Raw genomic sequence first — 12,364 nt, forward strand, 5'->3', positions numbered from 1 at the left:
TGTTGACCCATGGCAGCCATTGTTATAGTTTTATATTTTTTGTAAAAAAATGTTTCTACATGCCAAACAGTTTACCAGGTGCTATAGTACAGTAATAGAAGATTAATTGACTGACTTTGATCTATCTGAACATACTGTATAAAATAACTTTAGAATCATCTCAACCTATTTTAATAACATTTGTATCTTTTATTTATATCTCTTGAAAAAGGCAAGAAATTGTGAAAAAAAGTTACAAAGGAACGTAATTCTAAGTAAATGATGCATTAAGAAAGTAATAAGAAACTCCTTGTTAATTTCTTTAAGTCTTGGCCCTCTAGTTGAGGTTGTTTACCTCTGTCATTACGTCAGAATTTCTGTCTCATTTCTCATACCTGTTTTATTAAAATGAAGAAAATCAGCGAAACGACGCAAGATGAAGCAAACAAAACTCTCAACACGGTTGTTTGCTTATTTTATTATTTTATTGCACCAAATGTCCCAGGAGTTGCTTTCACTCCCATCCAATCCGTAGTTTTCTATGATGTCCTTTTAAAAGGGGGCGAGGACATTTCCGCTGAGTACCCGGATGTGTTCTTGTTTCACGTGCACCTCCCTGATATTTCCCGCGCTTACAGTTCATTTCCGCAGTCAGCTGACAGGAAGGCTCGTTGCGTCCTTAGTAATGCGGTAAGTCTTTAAGAAAACCCTAAATTGTTTTCTGCATGATTATGTTTGTTTATTAACAAGTGTAAAAACTTGTTGCTATAGATGTACAACAGTGTATCATACTTAAGATGACATGTAGAGTTATTATTATCCAGGCACAGTTGAAGTGTAGCCGGTATTAACCAGTTAAAGGTCCAGGACTTTAAATGGGAAAACAAAACAAAACCGCGTGTCTTCTTTTAGAAAGTTGAAAAAGAAAAAAGCCTGAGGTGACTCTTTCTGTTTGAACGCCGTCATCTCCGGGGTGGTGGACGACCAGCCCCTCTTTTCTGTTGTTACCTCCGCCGAGAAGCTCCTGTGAATGGCAGGAAATTTGAATCAGCTCAACTAAAACTTAATGCATTTATCGGAGATATAGATTAACAGTTGTAATTTAAAGATAGGCCTGTAGCTACGTAGCATAAGTCTTTGCGTACACACATTGAAGGAAGGTGAAAATTAGAAGAGACAATGCAATATATCGTCATTTATGTTTTACAGTTAAAACTAATGCCTTTAATCGGTTGCTGCACCAATAGGGCGCCAGGGGGCGCTGTAGCTCCCCGAGGAAAATGGAGTATTTTCTCTCTTTTTTGTTCAATTTGATTTAATATATTCTGATTATGTTTACATTTAATCTAAAAGCAATATAGTCGATCATTATCTCATTTCACATCTTTTGAACAAGTGGTTGAGCTAGTGAGGAAATGATTTTTTTTCTTTTTTTTCATTGTCAACATTTTAGAAAATTATAAAATAATACAGTGTATTGCGCATTTTGGTTCAATTCCATATAGTGAAATGTACGTAAATAAAAATTTGGCGGTAGATGAATCATTTCACTTTTCATTGAAAATACACTGAACCTTTTTTTAAAAATCAATTTTCAATGATAATGTTGATAAATGCATCATTTTCTTTCTCTGGTCACACTGGCCTGGCCTGGAAGAGTCCAAATCTACAAACAACAAACATAAATGGATGAGATCAGATAGAAAGACTAATCTCCATACAGTGTGTTGATAGAGAAAGATAACATCATACCATTAGGACCGAAGAGCCAAAGTAAACTTTGTTGAGCATATTTGACTAAGGCCGTTCCAGTGACCAGCCCAGATAGACTTACAGACTCTGTAGGAACAAAAACGGTGTGATTATTGACAAACACATCACTGTCATGTGTTAGTGGAGATCACTGACTTTGAATGCATAGATACTTCAGAAATTCACCCACACCATCAGATTTAAATATTGAAAACCTTTACAATTAATTCATGTTCCCTCCTCAAGTTTACAACCCTTTTAACACTTTAACTAGCAAAAATGCACACAAGCTGATGCAAAAACAAGAATTCACTGAAAAAGGCTAACAATAGGAAAAACAAATCATGTCAAATGTAGTAGAAAATTCAAATATGGCTAATTTATTTAATTTAATTTTAGAATTTGGGGTTTTATACCGTAAGGCAGAGAAATTTAAAAACTTTAGTTTTCTTTGAAGTGTGGGGCTTTTCAGAATGAGAGAAAATGCTAATTTGTCTTTTTTTGGAATAAGCAATCATCTAAACAATGAAACCAACATTTTAAAGGATAAAAACGTGAAAATAATTTAATTTTATTGTTTTAGAAGGGTTGAAAGTTGTTTAAGTGATTTAAATAAAAAAGTAAAAACATGTAATGATTGATGAAGATTTTGTTTGTACCTTTTTAACTTCAAATGTGTTTAAAAGATGTAAAATTACATCAGTTGAATCACTTTGAAGGAAAAGCTCCTAAAACAAATTCATGCCACAAGCATCACTGAATAAATAAATGATGTAGAAAATATAAGAGAACGCCTGAAGAATGCGTAGTGTTCACCAAGGAGGTACCCAGCTATTTTTCTAAGCTTCAAACTTTATATACAAGCAGGGTGTGACTCTGTGGTCTCCTAAACTTTTTGTGACAATCGTAAAAAATATTTAATCATGCTGTTAATTTGTTTGTAGTCTTGCCAATGTGTGTTTATTGGAGATTTTAAATTCCCCACCACTGCACTATTTCTCCGTTTTATGTGTCATAGTCCTTAGAAAACAAAGTCTGGATTGACAGACCATACTTCAAAGAAAATCAGAAATCGGCATTGGCCAGGTAAAACCCAGTCTATGTATCACAAATATTTATAGATGTGATTTTGTTCTCTGTTTCTGAGAGTTCTTGATGTTATTTTTCATCAGTTAGTCGCGGCCTCCTTCTTTGACCGCCGTCAGTGAAGAGTTCACCATGGCAACCGCTCCTGGACCTAACGTAGAAAAGCCGGGGCCCGGCCCCAGTGACCGTCTGATCACTCTATTCAGGTTAGCGCTGCAACAGAACAGTTCCTCGCTCCTGTGGCAATGACTTATAGTTTCCCTAGCAAATCAGTATTTATAAGCTACAATGTTTGCATTATTTGCTTATTATAACAATAGTTTTTGAACAAATAAGATAAAGTTTTTTGTGAAAGCCACTGAATCTATGAAAATGTTTACTTACAGACTGTTTTTATTCACATTTAGAAATGATTTCTGACACATATTTTTTTCCTCTTCTTGTGAAAAATACATTGCCTTCAGGACCTGCTCCAGAGATCCCACACAGGGAATAAAAATTAGACTGAAAGACATGCTGCAAGAGTTTCTGCAGCACTGCAAGGATGATCAACATGACAACGCTAAAAGAGGTAACCCTAAAAGAGTCCCATTTACTCCATTACTTGTTTACAGAACATTTTAATAACAAAATGCTTCCATTTAAACTGTCTGGTGTTTTCAGAGCTGGAGGAAAAGTGCTTCTCAAAGGCCACAGAACACTACTACACCATCTTAGAAAGTCTTACTGGCATTCAGGTTAGATTAAAGTCTGGTGTTGGTGTCATCGCTGTGAGTATGCTGCCCTCGTGTGGCCACACTAAGAACTGCATTTGCATGTACAGTACAGACCAAAAGTTTGGACACACATTCTAATTCAATGGGCTTTCTTTATTTTCATGACTATTTATAAGGCAATAAATCCCACTTATTAACCTGTCAGGTCACACCTATGAAGTGAAAACCATTTCAGGTGACTACCTCTTGAAGCTCATCAAGAAAAAGCAGAGTGTGTGCAAAGCAGTAATCACAGCAAAAGGTTGCTACTTTGAAGAAACTAGAATATAAGGGGTATTTTCAGTTGTTTTACACTTTTTTGTTTAGTGCATATTTCCACATGTGTTATTCATAGTTTTGATGTCTTCAGTGTGAATCTGCAATGTCAATAGTCATGAAAATAAAGGAAACTCATTGGATTAAAAGGTGTGTCCAAACTTTTGGTCTGTACTGTAGTTTCCTTATGGACAGTCGCAGTGCTGGAATTGGAGATCCCTTTGCTAGATAGTGTGTAACAGTGGTCACCAACCCTGGTCCTCTGGCCCCACTGTGCTGCATATTTTAGATGTTAATTACCCATTCATTTAAACCAGGTGAGCAGCAGCAGGGAAACGCATAAAACATGCAGGACCTTCAGTGTGTACTTATAATTTTGAATCCAAATTTTGATTTTGTTTGTTCTCCTCTCACATCTTTGGTTTGATGTGACGTAATAGTTCTTTTGTTGTGATATCACACATCCAGTGCTTCTTGGAGGATGACCTTTGGCACCGCTGCCTGGTGGCCTGTTGCTTGCAGATCGCCCTGAAATTAACCTTTCGAGTCAGTGACGTCACTTTGCTCCTCAAAGTTTTCAAACTGGATTCCTACCTTTTCTTAAAGGTTTGATACACAAAACTCTCAAGACGTGCTATAAAATCTGAGTTACCTGCTTTAGATTTTTTTGTCTTGTGGTTTCACAGGTACATAACCAGTTCCTATTAAGATTCTGGAAGGGAAAATTTATGGACTCGATCAGACGCTTTAAGCCAATTGGAACAAGTGTTTTAGAGAGCTCTGTTTGGGCCAGCCACTCTCGCCTGTGGGAGAAAATCAAAGACAATGAAGGATTTCCACCTTTCAAACACCAGGTCTGCCATTGCAAAAACAAAACATTCACCTGTAAAATACTGACATGTGTTTAGTTTTTATCAAAAAGACTTCAGTATTGCTTTATCCCAACTGGTTTCTAATGCCACACGCAGCTGACTTCCCCAACAAATGTCGAAGGTCAGCCGGAATCTAACCCACAAGAAGGTACAAAGAGTGATAAAGCTTCCTTTTGCTTAAGTTTATTGAAAAAGACTTGAAATACAATAAGTTGTGTGCTTGCTAGCAGATGTAATATTGGAAGCAGAGTCGTCCACGACCTCAGACCACCAGCATTGCTCCTCAGCTGTAAGCAGACCCAAGGGGCAACCTTTCCTTCACCAGTTTGCTAGGATGGTGAGTTCTTACTCCCAGAACTTTCCACAGTTAAAATATTTGTTTTCTGCAGCTGTGCTTTGTCCTGTGATCAGGTTTACAGTGAGATGGGAGAGCGTCTGAGGGAAATGTGTTTGAAACTACACGTCTCTGATGAGTTGATGTCAAAGATGTGGACCTGTTTGGAGAATTCCCTGGCCCAGCACACTTCCCTCATGAAAGACGGTCACCTGGACCACTTGCTCATTAGCGCCATCTACATCATAGCAAAGGTGGGCTTTGATTTGTTAAGCCCTCCCATATCGGTTTCCATGTTTTTATACTTTTATATGTTGTTTTTTACTGCAGACTTTTTCTTCAGGTTTTGTTCTCTCAGCTCAGTTTCATCTGGTTGTTTTTGAAGACAAAATGTATGTTAGGGTACAATATGTCTAGATGTCAAAAACTAATAATCGAGAATCACTGTTTTATGCAAATATAGACACCAGAAAAATAACATGACTATAAAAATCCTGCCAGACAAGGCAACAAAGTTTTGGGGAAGGCTTTTAAATGGTCTTTCTTGCATTGTCCGTTATGCAGAAGGTTGTTTAGCTGAAACAAACAAAAAAGTTACTTTTATTCTCTCTGATACAAGGACTCTGTTAAAATCATTGGGTTAAAAATGAAAGAAAGTTTGCTAATGGTAATAAATTTAAAAGATCTGAACCACTGTGAAGCAAAATCCAGAGAGTGTGTGTTTACAATTGTAATACCGAATTCAGAAAGTATGAGAATACAAAAAATCATCCTGAGTGATGTGAAAATATGTTGTTTATGAAATCACCAATTCAGTTTCTAGCTTTTCTTGTTGTTTGCTTTTGCAGGCTACCAAGAACAAGCTAACGTTTGAGGAGATAGTAGCCGCTCTATCTCCTCAGACATCTCTCTATCGATCTATGACAGAGCCATATACCAATGAAAGTGTAAGTGCTGTTTTTCTGACTTATCCAAGTGTTGGGAGTTTTTCACTATCTTTACTGTCATTGGCTCAGTATCCTTAATCATTATTTGATGTATTGATTGGTATGAGATCATGTTCTTGATTAAGAATAAGATGACTTCCATTATTTTATTATATTTTCATAAGGAGACTATATTTAGAGCATGGTATAATTGAAACAGAGAAATTATGTAAGCAAAAAAAAGGTATGGAGGAGGGGAAGTTCAAAGACAGTCAGTGGAAATGGCTCAATTTTGAGCTTCATTGCAAAGATTGTGAATACTCACATAAATGTGTTTATATGAGTATAAATGTGAGTACTATTTGCAAATACTATATGCAAATAGTATTTGCATATAGACTTTTGGGAAAGAGTTTCATTTAATAATTTAATACAATTTGGAATAAGGCTATAACTAGAAATGTGAAAAAATGAAGCGATGTGAATACTTTTTGGGGGGATGGCAGCTTCATTATTACTGTTCTTTATGTATATCTAATGTCATTTTTGCCATGTTTTGAAGCCTCAAATGTTGCTAAATGTCAACTGAACGTTTTCACCCTCAGGTTTCCAAAGAGATGCTGAACTCAGAGTCACCTTTGGAAAATCTTCCCAAAGAGATGATGGGTATGATTTCTGTCTGTTCGGGTGTTCACCAGAGATTAAATATTATTTTTTATAGAAGTATTAACTTGTGAATTCACCCAATAATATTTTGTTTCTGTTTTACCTGTTAGCAAGGCTGCTATAAAGTTGTTGCATAATAACAAAAACAATATTGTAGCAGTTTAAATGATAACATAACCATCATAGTAGTGTAACTTCAGATTTTAGTTTTCCTCTTTGCACACATATCTGACACTAACACAACAATAATTTACTGTTACCACATTTATGGGTTTGTCTATTCTTTAAGTATTCATTCCCATTTTTTCCATTTCAAACAAAAATGTAAAATTTATGTTGTTGGAATTTTATGTCATAAAAATGGGTGTGTAGCTTTGAATTTCTTCATTTATGTATCCTCAGTAAATACAATCCAGAGCAAGCGACCCTAAGAAGTTACTAATTTAATCTCTTGCTGTAACTAAAGTCTTGTGGAAGCCTCAGATGTTTGTTTGAGACTTGATTTATTTTATTACGCTGTTGCTGACAGATCTTGGAACCCATAGAGCTGCTTTTCCGACACCAGAAGAAAACTCAGTGGAGGATAAGAGAGGCAGCCTCATCAATTTCTACCACCTCTACAGCATAAAACTGCAGCCATTTGCGGAGAAGTTTGCCCAAACTTATGGGGTATGTTAGTTGTTTTCAAAAGTCATCTTGATCAACCTTAACAAACCAAATCAAAACAATAATGCAAACAAATATTATATTAACCACTAATATTTATTTTCTTCTGCAGGGAGAGACTCCTCCCATATCTCCATTGCCGCCACCTCCGTCGAGAAAAAGTTATCACCCAACAAAGGGTGTTAACTTCACCGTCTCACCGTTAAACAGACAAGATGTCCCTCAACATACTCCCAAATACACCTATAAATTTGGCAAAAGCTCTAGAGAGGTCACTTTTATTGAACTTTACTACACTAGACATACAGTATATTTTCATCTTTTTATCCGCTTTATATCGGGTAACATTTCAAAATTGTAATAAAATTCCTATTTCTTTACACAGGACCTGTGTAAGATCAACAATGGAACCAGAAAACGTGCGCTGTCGTTTAAAACGGAGGAAGAAGATGGGCCTTCATCCAAGCAAAGTTGCTTGGAAAATCCATCAGCTCTGCAGAGTCGACTGATAAATCTGCAAAAAGATCGGTCAGCGGCACAGAACCAGAACAACCAGAACCACCCTGATGATACACACTGTAAAACGCAATAAGTGAAGTTTACTTTAAATATTTATGCAAATTCCTTGCCTCAAAAATATTAAGTTTCCAAAACTTAAAAATGTTAGTATGTGCAAGTTGTACATCTTAAGTTTACACAACTAAACTAATTTGATCATTTTGAGTGAGTTGTATTGACATGGATGTACACATAACTCATTGTAACCCTATAAGTTATTTTTGCACATTTTTTTTTTACTAAAAATATGTCCAAAATTAACTGTTTGATTAACATTAACTTGTGCAATTTTATTGAGCGTAACTTAAGTTAACTGTAAATCTATGTTGTGATTATTTAAAATCTTCATTTTTTTAATGTAGAAACTCCTCATTTAAAAGAAAACTACTTAATTGAAACGGTTCCTGTGTAACTGGATCCTTTCTGCTTTGTGCTGGTTTTATTAAATGATCAGGCTGTGACACGGTTTGTCTTTAAAAAAGGATTAACAGAAAACAACCGTGTTATAGGCTGCCCACTCCAACTCCTACATAAAACAAAAGTACATTACAGAAATTAACTTGATAAATCTATAAATAAACTGGATGTATTTAGATAAAAAATAAACAGCACACACCTCTCCCACAGAACAACATAACACAAGGGGAGGGTCTAAGGGGCACAAACAATTTAAAGACAATACCACAGAAGAAGAAATTAAAAGGCGGTGCTTCCGCTCTTAAAGTAACACGGTTAAAACAATGACAGTTTTTTTTAGAGGTGTTTCAGTCAGGTAAGAAACAATACAAATAACCAAAAAAGAGGCATTTTGTGTAGTTATAACAAAAGAGAAATACAACCAGGTTACACCTGCTTTAACTCTATTATAGTGAACTTGCATTTGAAACAAAAAAAAAGAGATGAGACCAACAAACAGCGTCCTGGTAGAATATTTCCCTTTGAAGCCGTACATATTTTTGTAAACCTTTTTCAGAAAAAATAGGCTTTCTAACCCAAACGCATGATAAAGTATTTCACTAAGCAGTATGGTGCAATTGTAAGAATTGATAAAGGAATTTGGACTTTTGTACTTAGAATTTGTAGAAGTTAGCTGGTGTCAGATATTTTCTTTTGAAAGTTTTTACTACTTCCATGCTATTTTCGGTATTAGTAACTTTTAAGTGTTTAATTTATTTTATATTATGCATCAAGTGAACACTTTTTCTTCAAAGCTGATGTGTTCACACCGGGGGGGAGGGGGTTGGATATGGGTAAAGATTGGTGGTTTGACAACGGGGTTAGAGCTTTAGTGGGATGTTTCCAGTCTGCAGTATTCCAAGAAGGAACAGTTCTTACTGGCCTGATACTTATCTACTATAAAAAAAAAGCAACATGGAGTACTTGAGCAGTAAAACAGGATCATGGAGCAATCAAAGACAATAGTGTAGTCTGAAGAGTCACATTTTTGTTTACATCACATGGATGGCTTTGATTTTTTTTTTTTTTTTTTTTCGTCTTGCCGTTCATGATCAGGAGACTTAACTCTGACCTACGGAGGCATATCTCTGCTGTTTTCTTTTAGCAGGATGATACATCCTACAACAAAACAAAAATTATTAAAGAACTCCCCAGTTTGAAATATCAAAATTCCTCATGCATTCCTCATGCATGAGGAATGTTGCCCATTTATCTCTATTGTAGCAATAACAATCTGAAGCGTTAGCTATACAGCACCCTATTTTTTAACTTTCATACTTGTGTCTTTGTACTGTGCTGAATGTAAAATTTTTATTACTATTTGCTTTGTGTTCACTCCATTGTTTATTGTCATGTAATAAAAGGGAAAGCACAATGTTTATTATTTAGATTTACCATGATGAACAGCTGCAAAAAAGAGAGCTTTGTTTTTCTATGTCCAGAAATTCCAGTATTTATTTAAATGATTGCATAGTGAGCCATATGAAAGCATTAAAATCAGATGGTTTATGGACTGAATTTATATGGCACCTCTCGAGTCATTCTAACCACTCAAAGAACTGTACGCATTACAGTCCAAATATCATAACTAAGTTCAAGGAACACAAGCCAAGAAGGCGTTTCAGAATAGTCAACAAGTAGTGGTCAACTTGTTGATTTCCCATTTCAGCTGTTTGGTTGTTTTTTTTTTTGTTTGGAGAAAAAGCTCCTTATAAGTTTATCTGCTGAACTTCTGCTGATTATCTTCAATTTAATTTGATCTGGGAACTGAAGTTAGAGCAAACAGTATTTGTCACAACTCTGTGCAGCAGCAGACGTGCACTTTCCATATATGTTGAAGATGTGTGTAGCAAAATATGCTTTATTTTAGTAAAAATATGTGTATCAAACCAAATATTAAATTAAAGATACTTTAAACAAAATTGATTTGTGTTGTAAATATTTTCAACATTTCAGTATTTAAATACTAAAGATTGCCACAATAGTGAGAGATTTTTTTTCTGTTTCATTGATGTTCAGAAATTTAGATCTACAATGATTTAACAAATAAAACCCATTTTATGATCTCAAGACACTTTATGCTTTTTAAAAGGCTAATTCACAACATCGGGGGCACATCTGGGGAGGAATTTTAAGGTAACACCTCAAACGCATAATGGAAAAATTTTAAGAATTATGTTCCAGCAAACTATTCTAAGAATTTGTGGAAGGATACTCAAAAAGCCTGACCCATCTTATTCAGTTTTATAGGCAGAAAGTCAGTAACCAAGGCTGTGACTGCAAGGTTTTATCAGTAGTCATTGTTTGGCAAGCTTTATTGTTAATTCTTAACCAATATTGCTAAGGAGGTGATTTTAAAACGGCTGTATAATCCTGCAGACAAAGGCTTGTAAAATAAAGCTAAGACATGGTTAAGTTACCAAACACAACACTCCAGGATGCTTTGGAGAGCGAAACCACCTGAGCCTACAACACCGAGATTTTATGGTGATGGCCTTTATTTTGAAGCTTCAGTGATCTCATCAGCTGTGTGCTTGCTCTGTATCAGTCAAACGGGTTGAAATACAAGCAAAGACACAGCGGTGGTGGATCTCTGAAATGCTAAAGGAGAAACCGAACACAAACATCTGGAGAAAAAGCAGAAGAAAAGACAGAGGTTTAACTAGATATCCCCGTCTTAATCATCTTTCCAAATGAAACTTATTTTGAATTTCTCTCAGATTCTCAGATCTTTTGGGACAATATACTTACTAGCATGATATATGTCTTTTTATTCTCCTTTTAGACGGATATAGTGCTACATAAAGCAAACGATTTATGGCCATTGCGTAGGGGTCATTTTGATAGGGTCACCTCTGAAACTAGAAAGCCACATCTCTGAGGTTGTTTGACTTGACAAATGGGTTGCATGGGGACTGAGATGGAGTCTGTGGTGTCGGAGATGGTGTGTGTACAGATTGGCCTGTCTGAGGGTGAAAGAAGGCCTGTCAGCAAGAGGATGCAACGCTGCACTACTGTCCGTCAACCTCTGTGTCATCAGGATCACCTCTGCAAGGTGGTGCATTAACATTAACAAAAATATTAGCATTTAACTGCCCCCCACTAGTGAATTAGCATTAGCCTTTTCCCTATAATAACTATTTTACATTTTTTATTGAATGGAGGAAGTCAATGTAAGACAACATCCTAGTAATACCCCACATGCCACTGACAGCATTTAGGCTTGCATAAGCATTTTGGCTAATTTTAGCTTATACACTAATTTTAGCAAACTCAATGGAATAAGTAATGTTAGTTAACATAGTATTGAGTACAGCTTAGCTAAGCTTAGCATTGTTGCTAATTTTTAGCATTAGAACATCTGTTTTGGGTCCAACCGGCTGGCACACGTTGGCAGGCCTGTCTAAACTTCTTCAGAAATTGTCTAGTATTACTTGTTATTAATTTGGTGTTAAGAGATGTTTATACTATAAATTTCTAGTGTCTAACCAGATAAGTATTTCAAAGGAGCTTTTGTTTTATAAACAATAATATTGCTTGTTATTAATCTGGTGTCAAGAGATGAGTGTTTTTTTCTGATAACGAACTGTCACAAAGTATAAATCAGATTTTTACTTTTAAAATATATTTACCACCAATGACAAAAGAAAAAGAAAAAATTATTTTTCTGCCAAATTCACCATATGCACAATTTGTGTTAAATAATGTAAGATAAGTTTCAAAAGAGCAGAAGAAATCGTAAGTTTTTTGAACAATAACAATATTTCTTGTTAATCTGTTGCTAAGAGATGAGCACGTTTTCTGGTAATGAAGTGCCACGATGTAAACATCTGATTTTTACTTTTGCAAAAATAAAATCAGAAAGCAGTGCATTAACAGTAGCACAGTCATTAGCAATAGCAGTGCACTGTCCTTCAGTAGCAGTCTAGCGGTAGCCTTTTCCGTAAAATAAGCTCTTTAGCAATTAAAAAAAAATTTATTAGCCATGTTTAGCACACTGAATGGAGGAAGTCAATCTAAAACAACATGCCAGTGATA

General features: G+C 35.6%; 1 protein-coding gene across 4 annotated transcripts; it reads left to right on the forward strand.

The window, feature by feature from the left end:
* Positions 1-575: 575 nt before the first annotated feature.
* LOC114143740 (retinoblastoma-like protein 2) lies at positions 576-9,901 on the forward strand. Of its 4 annotated transcripts, none has more exons than XM_028016036.1 (15): positions 576-669; positions 2,750-2,817; positions 2,904-3,023; positions 3,282-3,388; positions 3,481-3,587; positions 4,317-4,454; positions 4,535-4,702; positions 4,817-4,868; positions 4,948-5,057; positions 5,132-5,308; positions 5,903-6,001; positions 6,586-6,646; positions 7,176-7,315; positions 7,425-7,583; positions 7,698-9,901. In XM_028016036.1, exons 3-15 carry the CDS (start codon positions 2,950-2,952, stop codon positions 7,902-7,904), a joined length of 1,599 nt encoding a protein of 532 aa, XP_027871837.1. In that variant the 5' UTR covers positions 576-669; positions 2,750-2,817; positions 2,904-2,949; the 3' UTR covers positions 7,905-9,901. The 4 variants fall into 4 exon arrangements, with proteins under 4 accessions (XP_027871837.1, XP_027871838.1, XP_027871839.1 ...); XM_028016037.1 differs by having other exon boundaries at positions 4,951-5,057; XM_028016038.1 differs by having other exon boundaries at positions 4,963-5,057.
* Positions 9,902-12,364: the final 2,463 nt, after the last annotated feature.

The sequence above is a fragment of the Xiphophorus couchianus genome, chromosome 4 (genome assembly GCF_001444195.1).
Source record: "Xiphophorus couchianus chromosome 4, X_couchianus-1.0, whole genome shotgun sequence".
Classification (NCBI taxonomy): Eukaryota; Metazoa; Chordata; class Actinopteri; order Cyprinodontiformes; family Poeciliidae; genus Xiphophorus; species Xiphophorus couchianus.